The sequence below is a fragment of the Diospyros lotus genome, chromosome 13 (genome assembly GCF_014633365.1).
Source record: "Diospyros lotus cultivar Yz01 chromosome 13, ASM1463336v1, whole genome shotgun sequence".
Lineage (NCBI taxonomy): Eukaryota > Viridiplantae > Streptophyta > Magnoliopsida > Ericales > Ebenaceae > Diospyros > Diospyros lotus.
The window spans coordinates 5,232,721-5,252,240 of record NC_068350.1 but is presented as its reverse complement, the minus strand read 5'-3'; the positions used below and the strand labels follow the sequence as shown (position 1 = coordinate 5,252,240).

The following is a 19,520-nucleotide window of genomic DNA, read 5'->3' as shown; positions in this document are numbered from 1 at the left end:
GAGAGAAGAAAACAACCCGAAACTTAGAATTCAACAACAAAGCAAGGCCTAGACTGAGAGCTCAAGGCTCATTAACAAATGATCGACGGCCAGGATCCCGCGGGGTGGCTGAGACACGTTTTGGGCCGTCGGATCGAAGCGGTGTTTGCCGCTTACGCTACTTTGGATCTTCTTTGCGTCTCTACGTAGGATGTCCACCGGAGTACGTCTTCTCGCTGTTCATCGTGTTCCACGTGTCATGGTATACACGTGGCGCAATCATATGAAGTGGGGAATCCGGGCCCACCCGTCGATCTTGACGTGCGGAATCAACCGAACGATGCCTGGTATTTTTGGATTGCCGGATATGTCCCTCCGAGGTTGGGGAATTTACGGCTGAGGCGCTGACGTTTACCGGTGGTCCCCGGTGGAGCTGTTCCCGTCATTAATTTAGGCCGCATGTCATGTCGGACCAGAATTAATTTAAATTTTGTAGTTTTTCATTTAATTAAGGAGGGATTGGAAAAAATTATCGAATTAACCGCATTAATTAATTTAAGGATCTCGATATTACTTATCGCCCATCAGCTTTAGCCACAGCTTCTGCATCTGCCGGCGTGATAAAAGTTTGGTGATGGGTGGTGTTACAGTCCACACGTTCACAGTTAAGTCCAAGAGCTAATGACACCGTAAACAAAGAAGAGATTGACTTGATTTGATGACATAAAATATAATATTTTTTTATTACTTTTAACCATCTTAACAAAATAACTTTGAGCCCAATTCTTTTTTTTTTTTTATATATTTTAAGTATCAAAAAGTGAAGTTTTTGCTTTTATTTAGAAAGTAAAAATTTAATATATTATTTACCGTGTTGTGTCTATATATCCTGATTTTACAAATATAGCCCGACTGTGATGCATTAATTTTCCTTATTATTTTAAATCTATAAGAATTGGGAGCACGTGTCTGAAAAATGATTTTTTAATAAGAAAAACTCTACCATGACCAATTTTTTTAAAATAATAAAATTTTAAATAAATAATGGCCCCACCACCAAAGTATCGAAGAAGAGAACAAAACCGAATTGATTCCAAAGCTCTAATATTATAAGGTTAGAAACGACATTTTCAAAATAATGCCAATTCCAATATATATGTAACTATAATAACAATAATTTATATATATATGCCCAACTTCATGCCTTCTCGCAACCAGGAGGGAGGTAAGTAACCCCGACGCTGGCTGGCCTGGCGGACAACTCAACTCCCCTTCATGGCAGCTGCAGCCGGCAGCTCTGATGGGCTTTCCTTCCACCATTTGTAGAGCCTCCTGCAGGTTCTTTTAGGCTTAGCCCACCCTTTTTTGGTCTAAACTTTGTTACTGTGTAATTCTTTTTATAAAAAAAATTGCTATTGGTAGGTCATCGGCTAACCACTGCTAAAGCTTAAAAAAAGAACAGTTTAAATGTTTGGCCATTTTTACACATAATTAAACTTTGTCAAACGAATTAAGGAACCATATATAATTATTATTGCTTGGCTGCTTCGTGGGAAGGATGGGTTATTGAAAAAGTAGGTGGGCAGCTTTTATAACTTGGTTCCAGATACCCACATCGTAGAAAACAAAGGATTCGAAGGAAAAAAAAAAGGGGGAAAGAAGAAGACTATCTCAAACTTTATATGATCGATCATTAGCGGGGCCCTAGCAATAAAAAGTGTGCACATAGTTTTCCCGTGATGGATGGACATGTTGAAGTTGGTGTGGAAATTCTAATGGATGCTTCACATTCATGATTCATCCCCGTGTGGCTGATGCCATTTTATTCTTCCCTACCCCCCAAAATGACAACTGACAAATTACAAAACTTTCGGTATCTGAATTATACTACCACTTAACACGTTTATTAAAATAAATAAAATTAAATTAAAATATTTTTGAATTAAGATATAAAATAATTAAAATAAGATTATGAAACATTTTAAGATTTTTATCAGATTAATTGTTAAATTTTTTAGAATATATTAGAGAGCATGTAAGTTATTTATTTTTTTATCTGTAAGATCCTAAATAAATTTATCTAAATAATTCTCGATAAGAAGTTAGTAATTTTTTTTAATTAGTTGCCATAGGAATTTAAGAAATACAATAAGAAAATATTTTTATCTGAAATGCTTTTCATATCTTATTTTTTTTATCCTAAATTTTGATTAACAAATACTATCTTAATGCATTTGCTCTTATGAATTAAAATTTTGAAGTTGATTATTAAGTAATGGTCTAAGTGATTTGAGAGTTAAATTTAGATACAAAATTATTTGGTGTTTAAATCTTTTGTGAGGGATTTGGTTGGTATCGTCCACTATATAAGAATTATTATGATTTAGGAATGAAAAGGTAAGTGGTGCTATTACTGTCATCTAATACGAAGTATTGTCACTCTCATATATGACATTTGAATTTAGTTAAAAAGAAGATTAATGAGAGCTGGCTCCAGTAAGTCTAACTTAATGGGTGGGAAAAGGACTCTCACTTCTTGCTTTTTCAAATCTATCCCTTTGCTTGGAAGAAAATGCCTTGCAACCATACTAAAATTAGAATTAGAATGAAATTATTTGTGATCAAATTGAAATAATATCTATTAGTGGTAAAATATAATGAGTCGTGTAATCAAGATGATTTAAATAAATGAGAAGAAGACTGATAAATGCATCTACAAGTACACTTGTGAGTGGCTTTCAAAAAGGCTATTGGAGTTAAAATTGTTGTAAAAATAACACTGAATTAGAGTAGGGTCGTAACTAATAATTTGAAAATAAATAAATAAATAAAATTAAACACAAGTTTTACGTGAAAAAATCCCCCAAACAAACTAGAGTAAAAATCATGGATAAGGATATAAGAATTTCCTTAAAAAAAATAATAGGAGTTACAATCTTCTTTCTAAATCACAAAAAAATAACAACAATAATATTTTCTTAAAAAATAAGATAAAACTCTTTGATCTTTCTAACTATTTATTTTTCTCTTTACAAGGGATAATGGGGAATAGATCAATTAAGTTTGGGGAGGCCAATTTATAAGCCTCCCCAACGCGTTTAAAACACATTAATTGTCAATGATGACATCGCATTTCGACGCTCTCTTCTTCTAGATTCTAGCTTTTTCTTTCTTCTTTCATTTGTTTTTCTTTGTTTATTTTGTGGCTCGCCACCTTTCTTTCTCCATTGTTGCGGTTGCTTTTCAGCTATAACTTTTAACCCAACAAAAATTATCAAAAACAAGTTTTTAGCGATCCATTCTTCCCCTAATTTGGGAGAGAAAAAAATCAAAGAATTCTAGCTCCATCCATTTTAATTTTGTTTCATTATTATTGTCTTTTTTATGTAATCTCTTCAATCTATTTTCATTTCATCCTCCCTCCTAAGTAGGGCATTATGACAAGTTGGTAAGAAACTTCTATACATAGTAAAGAATATGGAACTTTTATAGAGGATGTAATTGCAAATATAAATGATTAATTAACGAAAGTTCATATAACAGGAAAGCTAAAAAAAATACCACTTGTGGGGTTCTATATGTGACAAGCAAAGCTGGGCGAGGCTGGCAAAGTGGCAACATGGACGACAATGGGCTTTGCTTTAGGATTAGGAGGAGTACGTGCCCATGTTTAAGCTTTAATTTAATCACGAATATTTAATTAAAGTTACCATTTTGTGTCGCGATCTAAGGCTATTTCATTAAGTTGCCATGAAACGTGGCTCATCATACGCGGCCACATGACCCATCGATCTTTTATTAATCTTTTGGCTTTAAGAAATATACATGGTTATGATGGTATGCACATATCTACAAACATATCAAATCCATCGATCTACGTATCGATGATTAATGATAGTATAAAATAAACATGGTCATGGTTTACCCTATATAAGAATTAATTATACCGATGATTAGGTTCTCACTTAAAGCTCCATGCCTCTCACTCAAGTGGCCGTCCAACTGTCTTGCTCTTGTATTTTATGTCCATTTGATGTGGACCTGGTATTGTTTGGATATGGCTTGCAGATTATATCCACTCATTCATACCATACCCACCCACCCACACACACACACATGTATGTTTGTCTTTTCTTAAGTTGTCATGGTTTTAGGATGTCAAATTCATTTTCAAAATGGTGTTTGTTGAATATGAAATGAAATGTGAGAAACACAGTTAAGGTAACTAATTTGGATAAATGAAAAGAGAACTAATTATAGAAACTTTAAGCAAAATTCTTACATTTAATTATATAATAAGATATAATAATGATGAAGATTAATTAAAATTCAACAATCTGACTAACTCAAACCTAACCAATTAAGATTTTGAAAATTAATTGATGCTTCTGCATGACATTTGACTGATGAAGTCGTCACTCGTGCTGCTGTGAGTGAACATGGGGCGACTGATAAATATTAAAATAGAGTGGAGTATCAGATGTTAAAGCCATGGATTCCAAATGTTGTGGAGTTTGGAAATTTCTTAGTGGCAGGGGCCAGGGGGCAGTGGGGGGTGGGGACAGGTTTTAGTTATGGGGAAGATGGGAATTTGGCAGTTAGGATAGGAGTGATGAAGATCGAAGAGGCGGCAACTGATTTGATTACCATCTATTGTTGAAAGGCTCTTTTCAATGGAAATGAAAGCTCCCTGCCAGGACAGGGGACTCTTCTCTCTTCTCTCTCTCTCATCATTCTTGTGGAGTCATGCTCGTGGGATTGAAATCTGAACTTACTGCTGTTGGGACAATTATCAAAAGTCTTGTTCCGAATCGACCACACGCGATTTTTATTTTTTTTAAGAGAAATAGGCAAATATAAAATGTATTTTTATTAAGATGTTTATAACATTAAAAATTCATTTCTATTCATAAATTATATGAACTGACATTCGAAATGTAGTTTTGTTATATGAGTTGAGATTCTCGAGTGGTTAAAGAGATTTTCAAGATAGTAAAAAGATTCTCGATTAACTAGATCTATTAAAGAGATTGCCAATTAATCAAATTCAAATAGTAGAGTAGATTAGTATTTGAATCTTCTATATTAGTAATTGATCCAAATCTAGAAATATGTGTAATATGTTGTAAATTTAACACATTATTATTAAGTGTCACTTAAAATATTACAAGTCTTGGGTGTGCTTAAATTTATTTGTATAGTGTTTGTTTGATATTCAAATAATATTTTGGAATTAAAATTTGACTGTGGCACACACTTGAGGTGTCGGCTATTGATGCAGGGGGGGGGCTACAAACTATGTGGTAGGTAAGTATTGCAGATGGGATGCTTCAAGTTGGAAGTCCAAACATGAGGATGCAATTGCCACTAGAAGTTCATTACAAGTCTTGGGTGGGTTCAGCCTCAGGATGCGATTGCCGATGTTTATAGGAAACTTTATGAGCTATATATATGGCATGGCCCCATTGTGGTCGCAGCCTTAAGGTCCTGTGTTTGTTGTCCAGTGAAAACTTAGGCCAAATGATGTTATATTTTGCCTTAAAATTCTATCGAATTAGTAAAAGAAGCATCAACTTCTATCGATGGGACAAATGTTTTAAAAGTCGGATTAAACTGAGTAAGTCAGGGAACTTGGCAGAATCAAATGACCAAAACTGTCTGATTTTTTGCATGAACCATGGCCAAGCTGGGGTGGGGAGATTGATCCGGGTCAAGTCTTTCTTATTTTTTATTTTATTTTTAAATATTTAAAAATAAAATAATAATAATAATTTGAAATATTTAAAAAGAGCCGTTGTCTTTTATTTCTATCCCACCTAACATTTTATTAATGGATTGATAATTTTGTTTCGTTTTTAACTTGTAAGTTAAATATTTGATCTTGAATTTTATTTTACTTTCATCGTAAATTTTTGTTATTATTGTTGTGTAAATTTTTATAATTGTAGGATCTTTAATACACCTTTAAATCTATTAAGTATTATGTGATAAATTTTAATTAATTTTGTTTTTCTAATTGTAGGATCTCTTGAGCAACCTTCTTGATAGCAAACCTTTGATTTTTCAAGAGTTTGATTGAATGGTCTTCTGAGTGGATGAGGTTCCTCACTCTCCGAGGATTAGGGATGAAAAATATTACCCATTATTTCTTGACAAGACATATGATTATGATTTAGGTTTAGATTTAGGATTTAGATTTTTTAGCATATACAGGTACGGAGTAAGAATATTTGAATTGGATTAGTCATTAATTAGTGAGAAAAGAAAGGAAGGCTTCCCTTGATATAGTGCATTTGATATGCTGGTCTCTAACAAGAAGGTTCCTTACCTTATACTAATAGTGGAAGAAGTAGGAGAGAGCATATATGACAATTTCTCTGGGCACTAAGAGAGGAAGAAATTAAAGACCACTTTTCACTTCATATAGCATGGTTCTCTGCACAGGCGGTGATTAATGAGGTTTGTTTGCTATATATAGTTTTAACAGAGTTCGACAAGAAGGAATAGTTTGTCTCAACTGAAAGAAAGAAAGAAATAACTTTTCTTTATTTTTCTTCCTTAAATTCTCAACTACCACATTCCTTAGATTGATGAGACCATGTTCACTAACCTCAAGCTTGTCTAAAATAGCAAGCAGTTAGAGAGGATTATGGGCTCCCTTCTTTTTCAGTCAAGCTCACCAGTCTCCTTCAATGTAGACTTCAGAAAAGGAAGGATTGATGACTCAAAATGTAGAACTTCTTGCAATTAATGTAACAACCAAATGGAGGTTTTGTCAAAGAACAATCCGAAAGATGCCACTGTTCTTCTTCATAGCCTGAGTATTGATTACTCAGAATTCTTAAAATAGATTTGACTTTGATGTCTTGCCAATTGTTTGATACCAATAAAAGCAGCTTTTGTTTTTTGATTCTTTATGCTTCATCTTTGTTGCTTTTCTCTTTTCAGTTGAGACGGTAGAATGCATCTTCTGGCCATGACAGCCTAGATATGGAAAAATTTTGACACACGGCTCAAGTGACACAAAAAGATATGCCGTGTCGAGACACATTAAAATCTTTTGGACATGAAAGATGAAGATCAAGGGACTAAACTGTGACATGAGTGAATGGAACGGAAGAAGTTTGTATCAAAAAAAAAAAAAAAGAATAGAGGAAGACGAAAGAAAGCTTGGTGAGAAACCATTAAACATAACTTGGGATATAGATAATTGTTAAATTAGAATTCATACAGTTCACTCTACCTACCAGGATTAAGGCTTGGAATTGTTCTGGTCGTTGCTGTAAAGATCTGGGACCGTTCATCTATATATATATCTCTCTAAGCCATTCCTTTTGGACTGTAAAATGGCTTCAATAGAGAGCCTATTTCTGTTTCTCTTCCTGTCTCCACTACTAGCTGATGCATTGGTTCATGGAACTAGTCAAGTTACTGCAGAAACTAGTGATAGGTCTAAACAATGGGGATACGTTGAAGTTCGCTCAAGTACGTCAAAACTTCCTAAACGCATTCGCCAATTATGTTCTGTTGTCGTGTCGTCGTCGTCGTCGTCGTCGTCGTTGTTATTGTTCGTGGCGGGTATTGTAGCAGTAGTTCTACTCATCGGTTCCCCATAATCTTTCCTTTAATGTTGTAATGCAGAGGCAAACATGTTCGGGTGGCTCTACAGAAGCCCCCACAGAGTTGAACATCATACAAACCCTTGGTCTATAATTTTATGGCTACAAGGAGGTCCTGTAAGTAAAGCCTGGCGTAGAGCATGCATAAAGACGAACAAATTGAAATGCACATGCTGTTGTTGCATATTTCATCTGATTTTTAGAGTTTTCATATGTAAATCAGGGGGCTTCTGGAGTTGGGCATGGGAGTTTCCTAGAAATAGGACCACTGGACGTGAATCTGAAGCCCAGGAGTTCAACTTGGCTCGCCAAAGCCGATCTCTTGTTTGTAGTAAGTTATAGGCTTGCTTGTATGCCTTTTTCAAGTAACTAGTACTCCTCTTAACAACTTGTAAACACCAAGTGGATATCGAAGATTTGAAATCTTACTTGTGTCATTCACCTGTGGTTTCAGGATAGTCCGGTTGGAACTGGTTTTAGCTACGTAGAGGATCAACGTGTGGCCGTTAGGACTGACGAAGAGGCAGCTGCTGATTTGACTAAGTTGTTGAAGGCTATTTTCAATGGAATAAGACCCTACAACAGACTCCACTGTTCATTTTTGGAGAATCATATGGAGGAAAATTTGCTGTTACTCTCGGGCTATCGGTTCTTAAAGCTATTGAGGCATGGGACTTAAAGCTTCAACTTGGAGGTACTAAATTGAGATCAAGTCTGTATTTGGGTGTAGTTTTATTGCTTTGGACAACTACTGCTTCAAACTCACTCTTTCTTACGTGTATGCACAAAAAACAGAGAGGGAAACCAATATGCTTGACAAGAACTAATTACCTAATTGTAAAAGTAACATTCTCCTAAATCTGCACTTGTTTGTCTGATCAAAGGAGTTGCTTTGGGAGACAGTTGGATTTCTCCTGAAGATATTCTGGTATGTGGTTAACACAACTGAACTGCCTTTTCCTTTTCCGTGTTTAGTTTCAAAAGATGCCTGTTTCTTGTATCATCTAGGGACTAGAGTATAATCTCTATGCAGTTTTCATGGGGACCTCTTCTGAAGGGCGTGTCTAGACTTGACAGCAATGGTTTGGACATATCAAACAGGTTCCTCTCACTTCCTAATGAGATAAAATAAAAATAAATTTAAATGATGCTCCCAAACAAGTTTAGGAAAGAGGAGTTCGGATACTCCTGGGATTAACCCACTTTGCCTTGCAGTTTAGCTAAAAAGATCAAGCAGCAACTTGCACAAGGACTGAACAAAGATGCAGCTGATACCTTGCTAAACCTTGAAGGAGCTATCTGGGAAAGCAGTGGCAATGTGCTCTCTCTCTCTCTCTCTCTCTCCCCCCATGTTTTTGCTTATGTTTCATGCAGCTCCCAGAATATTTACTCGGTTTCATCTGGAGTATGTTGTAGAACTTCTACTACTTCTTCTTGGATCAAACTGCCGATGCAAGAGAGAATCGATTGAAAGGACACAGTCTGAGAAGGTACTCTTCCAAGATCACACGGTGATCTTGATACCTTGATGAACGGGCCTATTAAGCAGAAGCTTAAGATCATCCCAGAAAATGTAACGTAAGTTCTTTCACTTCACTAACATAGAAAGGGAACAAATATTCAATCAAAAGAACTTAAGACAAATTCCGTTTACCAATGTGTAAATTACAATAATTGATCATCTACAGATGGGGGGCACAGGCTTACTGGGTCCTCGATGCCCTGATAGATGACTTCATGAAACCTAGAATTAAAGAGGTAAGATGAAGTTAGCATACATACACAGTAGAAGACTGGACTGATGAGACAGACTGTCCAATGTGTATTGCACTTTAACAATATCGTATTTTTCCAGGTTGGTGAGCTGCTAGCCAAAGGAATTAACGTGACTATTTACAATGGACAGGTACCATTATATGCACATATAATTGACTGAACATATTATGGAAAAAATGGGTAACAAAAATTAACGTAGTGTTTCCCTGTAGATGTTTAAGGATCTTACTTCCCTTCAAAGTTCTTCTGCACATAACTCCTTTGATTGATGTGGTCTGGTGTTATGTATGGCAGCTTGATCTCATGTGCTCAATCAAAGGCACAGAAGCATGGGTCGAAAAACTCGAGTAATCATTCTTTCATCTACAGTTTGCAGTTAAGTTGCTGATATCTGGCACGTGGCACTGAAGGTTAACCAGACAAGTTTTGCAGGTGGGATGGCTTACAAAATTATTTAGGCTTGAACCGAACACCTTTTATGGGGCAGGAGATGACAAAAATACAAAAGGGTTCATGAGGTCATACAGGAACCTGTTCTTCTATTGGATTCTTCAATCTGGGCACTTTGTGAGTAATTTTAAGTTACTTCACCATTCTCATCTCTCTCGAACTCAAATGTTATCAATAGTCATCACCATCACATTAATTACAAAGATTAGGTGGTTTGGCAATTGAATCACTCTAGATGCATTACTGTTCAAGGCTGATATCTAAACCAACAATCCTCCTATATATGTTTGCAGGTCCCGGTAGATCAGCCCTATGTTTCTCTTGAGATGGTGGGTAACATTACTCGATCGCCCAATATCACCTGACCCCTAATGTCCCTAGTTGAAATCCCAGGAAGCATATACAACTGTTTGGAATATATGCAGAGTTAAACATGTTTCTCTTGTGTACGTTGACGACAAGAGTACTACTTCTGTATGCATTATTATGCAACAGTTCTCTTCTTCAATATAGTTTGCTCACACTTTTGCAGCAGAAAAAGTCATCTTCTATGAAACTCTAGCTCTTAGGTTCTCCTCTCTCCACTACAGAAATGAATTAATTTAGGGGAAAATATAGCAAAAATGATGATCAATTAGTTTGCATAAGAGCACATTTTAGTGGATGAGACTATTTTTTAATAATTTAAAGTATGATCTTTATATGCAATCTCACTTTTATTTTATAAAAATAAAATATTATTTCTACAACTGAACCATATGACTTTATAGTTATAAATGTGCAATCTTTTAACATTAACTAAGACTTGTGCTTTCATCAATTACTTGCAAAGTGAAAATGAAATGGACCAGAAAAAAAAAAGAAAATAAAAATCTTTATTTCACTAAAAAGGAGATATTCTGGCGATTGATCTTATCATAATTCGACAATAATTTGATATTGTCTTTGCTCTTATCTGTGTTCTCATAATTAGAAGATCAATTTTCTCCAACAACTCATGTTTAGCTCCTTCTAGTAGGTCATTTTTCTCATCCTCCCTTGTCAGGTGTCCATACATTTGGATTTGGATTACTCTTATTGAAAAATCGAGTTTTACGAGTTTGCCATAATTGTGTTTTGAGAGAACAAACATCGGAATGACTATAAAGAGATAGTTCTAGAATCTCATCAAATGGGAAGAGGTTATTATAGACCAAAAAAAGTGGTTTTAGAGACTTAAAAGAAAAATTTATGTATAAAACTGTCAAAATCTAGTAAAGGTCCCCAAATGTTATTTTAGAGTTGCTTGCAGGGCCTTCTCAACAGAAGGAATGAGGATTTTCAACTTAGATGGTTTTTTTGAAGAAAAAAAAAATCAAACACCATTCGAGTAAATCTTTGTAAGTGAGAAAAGTTTAATACAAAGTGAATATTATGTCAAATTTTAAGCAAATTTCTATAATTATCCTTTGTTTATTATATATTGTTGTTGAGGACTCCAGTATGTTTTAAAGTTACCTATGTTTGTGGGGTAAGTTTTTGAAAATATTACAATTTTTAAAATATTTTTATATTATATTTTTTTCTAAACTATTTAACAATCTACTACACTTTTCCAACTCAACAAATCATCTTGAAATGCAGATCTTTTGGTAAGACAAATTCACTATTGAGAATAATGAAATATAACAAAACACACTACTCACAGTAACAAGTTTAATTTATCCTAATTCCTCCCTTTACCGATCATCTCCCTTCATTTATAGGTCAACACTTTCGCAAAATTTTCAATTTCCTCAAACTCAATAGCATGTTTTGTTGTATCAAATTTGAGAAGACTTCAAAATTTGCCTCAGTATGAAGGGTAAAGTATAGGAAGATGTTCACTCAACATTAGTGTGTTTTATTATATATCACTGCTCTTAATAGCAAGTTTGACTCACCAGAAAACCTTCATTCCAAGTGACATGTGGAGTTCGAAGAATTGTAATAGTTTGTTAAATAGTTTAAAAAATATAGTACTTTAGTAAATTATTTAAAAATATATAATATTTTAAAAAAATTCTCAATGTTGGGGGTTCTCAATTTCGTGAGCAGCAAGCTCAACCACCTTAACAAGGGCGGATTTACACATGAGAAGTTTAGGGTAGTTCACAATTAAAATTAATTTTTTAATATAAAAAATTAATTTTTAATAATAAATTAGTCTAAAAAAATTTACGACCCACCCCAAAGTCTATGATATATAATTTTACATCTCAAAAAAATATTTCAATCTCTCCCTACATAAATTTAGATCAGCCCTGCACCTCATATGAGATTTCTACAAATGCATGATATCCTCCAACCTCCAACTGTAGTTTCTTCCAATGGCTTCAATATCTACAAAGGCCTTCAGCTCAGCCACCTGAAGAGTCTGCGGCTGGTGTCATCATTGGCCTATTAAAGGATGAAGAGGTGTCGCATATTTCTATTTTCATGATGTGTGTTGCTGCTTGAAATTTGTATCCTCTGGTTGCTGCAACCACAGCCATGTATCTCAGTTGTTAACATTCTCTGATCATTTTATTCTTTTCTTACTGTATTCGTTCAGTGTAGATGAGCTGTTACAGAAACTTTTGTCCGAAAGAGATGCATACCTCCAATTCAAACATTCAATTGGCCGGCTTGAAATTCAAAATCATGTAAGTTTATTTGCTTTCCTTTTGTATTTTGCACCTTTCTTGCTCAACTAGCACTTTTTTTCTCTATATGATTGAATATAATATGTTGCCATAATAGAATTCGATGCCTTTTACATGAATATTCATAAGTTATCTTACATTTTTGGAATTGAACTAAGGAACTGAGGAATCAGGTGAACTGTTTAAGCCAAGTGTTGGGGCGATCGCTTTCAACACTAGAAGCTAACGTTATGATACTGAATGTGAAGGTTTTTCCTCGGCTGTTTATTTTTGTCATGCGGTGCAGAGTCATTCACACAACAGAATTGGCCACTGCGCAAGAGAGAGTTAATGAGCTGGTGAGGAGAATAGACAAAACCCTTAAATTTTTGCCCCAGCATCCCTGGTCAATAGAGGCTCCGAGGTAAAACTATCATTGTTTTCATTGAAAGACATGGAGAGCTTTCTGATTTCATGGCAATCTAATATGTGCCCTAAGCCCTTTGTTGTTTGTGGAGGCAAGGGACGAGGAAGAACGGGAATCCCAGATCCTGCACAGGCAGTTTCTTGATGGGGAGGTTGGTTTAGTCATTTCCGTGCCATTATACCAAAAGACGCGTTATCTAATACCACAGGCGTGCTCTCACCCATCTTGCGGCCAATTTGGGGCATGAGCAAGGTCATTACGAAAAACAGGGGGAGAGACTTGTGGTGTGTCAACCCTAGAACTTGTCCAGCCATGCAGTTTGGGACTCTGCTATTGTATTTTAGGCACTTCTAGCTGTCTTCTAAGCATATGCCCCCTTTTCACACTCTGAATTCTGATGAATGTCTTTGCCAGGGGGGGTCTGGCTGTGTTTCATTGATTCAGCAATATAATGAAATCGCTTCGATGGCAACAAGGCCAAAATTTTCTTGCCAATCTCATCAGTGATGGCTCTTCTAATTCTTTTTTATTTTTATTTATGATCTCTGAAAAGTGAAAATTACAGATACAACATGATGTCGAAGTCATCCGGTACACTTGCAGCAAAAAGGTAATGGATAAGAACATTTCTACGCCATTGATGTTCCTAATCTTAAGATTAAGGGGGAAGGTATTGATATGTGAAGAAAAAGTAAGAAGCACATACTGCGGGAAACCTTCAGCAGAATGGTCATTCCCCTCGGGAATCTACTTTTTTATCATTCAAGCGGTCTAGTTCTTTCTCCCATTTCAGACCAAACATCTGGCGGCCAAAAGGAACGATGAGGTTGTAGCGGAAAACCTGCATTTAAACTTAGTTCGGGTAAAAAAAATGCAGCAAAATCCTTTCAAAAGTGAACCAAAACAAACTTTATTATTGACTCACTTTATCATTAATGCCACGCAACTGCGTTTTCAGAGCATCTGCGAGTTCGGTCCATTTAGAGTTTTTTCCTTCTGCCTTATGCGCTAAGGCTCTATGCAGGGCTAGTCGCCATTCAGCGATATTATTCCTGATTTCTTTGTTCAGCTCAACCCACTCTGGTGCACATTTATTTCTTGAAAGAATTCTGTATAAGGTGTCTTCAGCGGGATCAGCATGCGGATTAGTGTTAAGATCAAGGGGCTTTCCTTTCCCTGGTAAATTCTCAAACTGCCCTTCTTCCATGGAATGCCATATCCTTTGCTCAACTATATTTATAATATCAGTTTCAGATCTGTCCAAATATAAAATCCAGCTTAAATTGTCAGGAGTCCTTGATAAAAAACAGATTAGACACTGCAGAATGCGCGGGGCTCCCTGCTTTGCGATGGTTGGGGGAGGGTCATATTCTATGGGCAGCCTCCCCCCCCCCCAGGGCGGCCCACCCTAACCCCTTTTGGGCAAGAATTCCATTATTCCAACAAAATACATCAAAATATTTAGGAACCTCCTATTTTATTTTATGATTTTCAGGAACTGGGTAATATAATATTTTCATTGAGCTGTTTTGGTTTCTTTCTGCACTTCTAAAAAGCAGTTGCAGCAGGTTAACAAATGAGTGTCCAAACTAGAAACATCATTCCTTGTGAAGTTGAGGTAATGTGAGGGAAAGAAACTAGGGATGCATTCACAACTGATACAAAAGTAAGCAAATTAGGTATTTTGGAAGCAAATTGATACGAAAGTACAGGGAGAAAGTATTATAGATAGGCAATTTGAGCAAGCAGTTATAAGAGTTTAGGAAGCAAATATTATAAAATAGGAGGTTCCTAAATATAATACTTATTAGGTTCCTAACCCCTTTTCTGCATTTCCGAGCACTCGTTAGCTTTTCTTTCCTTATTAGCCATCTCAAGTTCCACGAAGAGTAAAATCAGTCAAAGCGAATGTCACTATTATTAACATCAAGAAAAAAGAACCCCGTCCAGTAAACCCATACCTCGATTACTTGGGTCAGCTAAAACAAGCCCTACTCAGCCGTTCAATTCTGTCTCCAGTTGAAGTTTTGATTTTCCGTTTTAGTTTTCCTTCGAATGCTTAATGGAACATAAAAATATAATGACAGAAACCTATATATTATTAGAGTTAAAAGGGACAAAAAATAATTAAATCTAGACAACAACCCTTTCTAGCAGGAATTTTCAGAGTAACCAAACAGAAGACAAATTGGAAGGTGAAAAGGAGAAGAGAGGGCCTGGGAATGATACCTGACGGCGTTACGTTGGCCACGGAGCTCCGGAGGGAGCTTACTGTCGTTGACGGCATCGATGACGGCGGATAAGCGGTCGGGGATCTTCTTATTGAAATTCGACGAATCGGACGATGACGAGGCCCACCGGGGGTTGGACACCCCACGGAACGGAGCTCCAATCGGAGAAGACGACACTTCGCCGGCCGATGAGCACCGGCGAATCAACGGCCGGGATGCGAAGGCCCTTGCAACGCGCGTTGTTGCCATGGCAGTCGCAGAAGCACAGAGAAGGGGAGAGGGAACGAGGGGGAATTTTATGGTTTTCTAAGAAACGGTGTCGTTTTGACGTGGCGTATTTTGGACCGTGAGATGACGGTGCGACTATCTTATTGGACCCCTTGTGTTTTGTCAGTCGAGGTCGGGGATATTCCAGAAATGAAATTTTTTATTAATATATTTTTATATTTTTATTATGCCAATTCTAGCATGATTATGTTTTGCTAAACTTGTCTTAACAGAATTGATTTCTGCCCGCGTCAGGCATTTTTACGTTGCCCGACGCAGGCCCCCCTCCCCACCCCCCAAATTATTTATCCCCACATACATGCATTTAAATAAATTATTAATTCTAATTTGTTTTACAATTACTTTAATAATTACAATTATAACTATAATTAATAATTTATTTACTTTTTTAATCATAACATAATTTATACATATTTTATGTTTTTTTAATTATGTACGTTAAATAAGATTATAATCGAATACATCAAATTATTTAAAAGAGTTTGACGTGATTTAATTAGAAAGGGAGAGGGGGGGGGACGAAAGAAGAGATCTAATTAGAAGGGTTTGAAGTTTGTTATTGATTGAACTAGGTCAGTGTCGAGTAATATAAATAATTCGATATTTTTATTTTTTTTATTTTTTCAATCTATTTAATTTGAGTATTTATTCGATCGAGTTGGTTCGATTTTAGAAAAAAAAAATCTATTCAATTTAACTAATTCAATCAATTCGATTACATCCATAATTAAAAAAAGACATAAAATATATATAAATTCTATTATGATTAAAAAATAAATAAATTATTAATTATAATTATAAATGTAAATATTAAAATAATTATAACTGAACAAGCTAAAATTAATAATTTATTTAAATAATAATTTATAATAATATTTAAAAAATATATAATTAAATGCATGCGTGCTTGTGGGGATAATTTTTTTTTTTGGGAGGGGGGGGGGGGGGGGGGAAGGGGAGTGTACCTGAGTGATGATGGGAGGGGGTTTGCGTAGTGCAATATAAGAATGCCCAACATGGACATGAGATCATAATTTCTTATTTTAAATCTTGATATTTTTACATTTGTCCTATGCTTCGATGAAAAATAAATCTTAAAGTAACCTTAGCGTCAAATGAAAATTAATAGGATAAGAAAAACCAATTCGGGTTATCAAAATATATATATATAATTTTCTACTTAAAAAAATTATTGATCAACCGGAGGCCAGACCCATGTTAGTTGGCTATTGATGTTGGGTTGCTGTCAAAGTTGGATGGTCTTCTACCAATGGGTAAGTCAATCATTAATAATTAATAAACTACTTACAATAATGTACTATGTTTTCAAATTCAATGAGGTGACGATTTCTCATTAATTTAAAAGAATATTAGATTTTAAATATTAAAAATAACTAAAAAAATTTACTAAATTGGGTAAACCCCCCCACCCATTGCATCCCCAAACATTTTTCCTAATAATTAATGGTAAAAGTGTATAGGGGCTAAACGTGACAGGGGGTGTAGCAATGATCACAGTAGCATGGCACATGGATGAATCATTTTGAATTTGGTGGGTATCTAAGAAATTGAATGCATGATTCATGAACCATCCAAGGATGGATGGAAGAAGAAGTTTCCTAGCATCTTCTTAAATCTAATGATTAACGAAACAATATTGAATATAATATTGATGACCTTTGTGCCCCATCTGCGTCACCATCGAACTGAACTTTCCATCTCCACAACCAAATTGAAGGCCAATGGTCCAATATTGGACCCTTTCCAAGTCAAGGTTGTCTTCGGAACAAAAGCAAATCGTAGAAGATTAACATCCACAAACCCACCTTACGTGACTCAACAATAAATAAATAGAATTAGTAATGAGTTTGTCACGTGAATAAAAAGGTACATTCAATTATCATTATATTTACATTAAAGGTAAATGAGATGCATTAGATGGTAATAAACTTTAATTTGAGATCAAATGTGTTGAAAAATTATAAAAGACTTCTAAGATTGATTGAAAAATCATTCTAATGTTTGAATATATAAAATTATATAAATGGGTTCGAGAGTTAAAAATAACTTAAAATTGATACTGAAAATGAATGTTTATTCTGTAACTATGTAAATATATAATTGTTTTTGGTTAAAATTAAGTTTTTTTATTAGACAATATTTATGAGTTATTGTCCTCAAATAACTTGGAGGAATTAAATTACACTTATGGACAGTTTTTCTAATATTTAAAATAAATTCTTTATTTTGAGTTATTAAAATTCAAGCTACATTGTTAAATTCACAACGATAATCTTGATTAACATAAAAATTCAATCTTGAATACGATCAATTTGCTTGCAAGTCCATGCTCCTTTATTCGGCCTAAATGAGAACTTTGTGAAACATCAAAATCAAGTAAGCGCATCGAGATCAAGTGAGGCTTATAAAATGAGTTGATTCTCAAATATTATCTATATATTAAATAAGTCTTTAGCTAATGTAGTTAACCCATGTAAATATTTGGTTTATTAATATGAGATTTAGCTTTTGTTGATATTAATAATGATAATAAACATTAGACAAACTATACATTAATTTATTTAGTGAGTAAAATCGATTGTATGATCAATATATAAATTTAGTAAAAAATAAGTCGACTTGATCATAAAAGGGTTGTAAGTTGTTTAATAACAGGAAACTTTAAAATGAAAAAATTGGTTATGTTAACGGATTTTGAATTTATAATTTTGTAAGAATAATTAATTTATCAAATAATTTTATCACTACATATATGTTTGTTTTATTTAAAATTATGTCTAAAAATTAAAAATCATTTATAATTATCAAACGCGACCAAATAAGTTTTAATTTAATATTTATTTTATTTTATATATATAACTAATTTTTTTAAACCCTAAAATCTACGTTTTACACCCCCCCCCCCCCCCCCAAAAAAAAAAAAACAGTAAATAATATTGCGAGTGAAAAGTAAAAAAATTGGTTTTTGTCAGCAGTACGTAGACGTGGGACGTGGTCTTGTGACAACGTGATATCAACGCAACGGCTCAATTTTGCCTGCCAACGCCACTGGGTCCCGCTTGCTTATTTTCTTCTCTTCTTTTGATGGGAGATGTTTTACCCATATCCGAATGGAAGCGCGTGCATCCACGCGCTCTTGGTGAGAAAAACCCGAAATCAAGAAAATTAAATAAGAAAACATTATTTATAAAAATAGAGTACACGGGGAGTGGTGTCCTTGAAAAAAAAAAATTAAAAAAAATCTTAAAAAAATGTATTTAAGAATAACCTCAAGCACACATGAAATTTGACTGAAAATAAATTTATTTTTGGAACCAAATTTGGTTGCCAATTCAATTGTCCAGGTCAAGCGTGTGGACTACGCAGCAGTCCAGGCTTTACGGTTCCGCCGTATGGTCAAAATTACCCTTTTCAGAAAGATTATGTCCCCAATCTTGGAAGGCCTTTTTCTGACTTTTCACAGACCCCTGGCCTCGGGCTCGGGGAGCGGTGGTGGGAGTCCTGTCTAATTAAAACAAAAAAAACAAAAAGAAGAATACAATATAATAATTTAGTTAAAAATAATATTAAACATCTTTTTTATTAATATTTGTCTTCGTAAGAGGGAGGAGGGAACTTCTCTTCTGTCTTCTTCTCTACAGAGTACAGACTGCACGGCCACTGCCACGCACCCACTCTGGCTCGGCCTTAGCCTTAGCCGTAGCCAGTCCGTTGCCATTGCCCCAGCCGTCGACTATCATTGTCCGCCACTTAAAGCATCTCCAATGTTGGACACCAAATTGGGCGCTAATTTGGTGTACAACAATAAATTACACTAAATATTTTAACACTATTTTGGTGTTATCTTCGATGTTGGACACTAAATTGGTGTAAAAAATAATCTTTAAAGAATATTTTATAAATAAGTATTTAATAAATATTAATAGTATAATATAATTAAAAATAATTAGTCATATTTTATAAAAAAAATTAAAAATGATAGTCATAATTTTTTAAATTTTTTTCAAAATATGTTATTCTAATTAATTTCTTTACTAAATTTTTAATTAATTATTTTCACATAACTTTTATCAAATTAATTGTTTAT

At 34.7% G+C, this 19,520-nt stretch overlaps 1 protein-coding gene, 1 long non-coding RNA gene and 1 pseudogene across 2 annotated transcripts; 2 read left to right on the top strand and 1 right to left on the bottom strand.

Annotated features, from left to right (window-relative positions):
• The first annotated feature begins 7,325 nt into the window (after nucleotides 1-7,325).
• LOC127788782 (serine carboxypeptidase-like 51) lies at nucleotides 7,326-10,353 on the top strand (annotated as a pseudogene).
• Nucleotides 10,354-12,173: 1,820 nt separating this feature from the next.
• On the top strand, nucleotides 12,174-14,341 carry LOC127787888 (uncharacterized). Its single transcript, XR_008020274.1, has 2 exons — nucleotides 12,174-12,487; nucleotides 12,774-14,341. It is a non-coding gene; the product is annotated as an uncharacterized LOC127787888 (long non-coding RNA).
• On the bottom strand, nucleotides 13,377-15,409 carry LOC127787887 (uncharacterized). The gene is made up of 3 exons (XM_052315952.1): nucleotides 15,123-15,409; nucleotides 13,819-14,149; nucleotides 13,377-13,734 (listed from the first exon to the last, which is right to left on the bottom strand). The coding sequence occupies exons 1-3, from the start codon at nucleotides 15,371-15,373 to the stop codon at nucleotides 13,624-13,626; spliced, it is 693 nt and encodes a 230-aa protein (XP_052171912.1). The 5' UTR covers nucleotides 15,374-15,409; the 3' UTR covers nucleotides 13,377-13,623.
• Between the last annotated feature and the right edge of the window lie 4,111 nt (nucleotides 15,410-19,520).

Excerpts from the sequence above, each read along its gene's own strand:
- LOC127787887 (XM_052315952.1), bottom strand. The coding sequence starts at position 15,373 with ATGGCAACAACGCGCGTTGCAAGGGCCTTCGCATCCCGGCCGTTGATT. Across the intron at positions 14,150-15,122 it reads GGCCAACGTAACGCCGTCAG|ATCTGAAACTGATATTATAA; the intron begins GTATCATTCCCA and ends ATATTTGGACAG. Across the intron at positions 13,735-13,818 it reads TGCGTGGCATTAATGATAAA|GTTTTCCGCTACAACCTCAT; the intron begins GTGAGTCAATAA and ends GTTTAAATGCAG.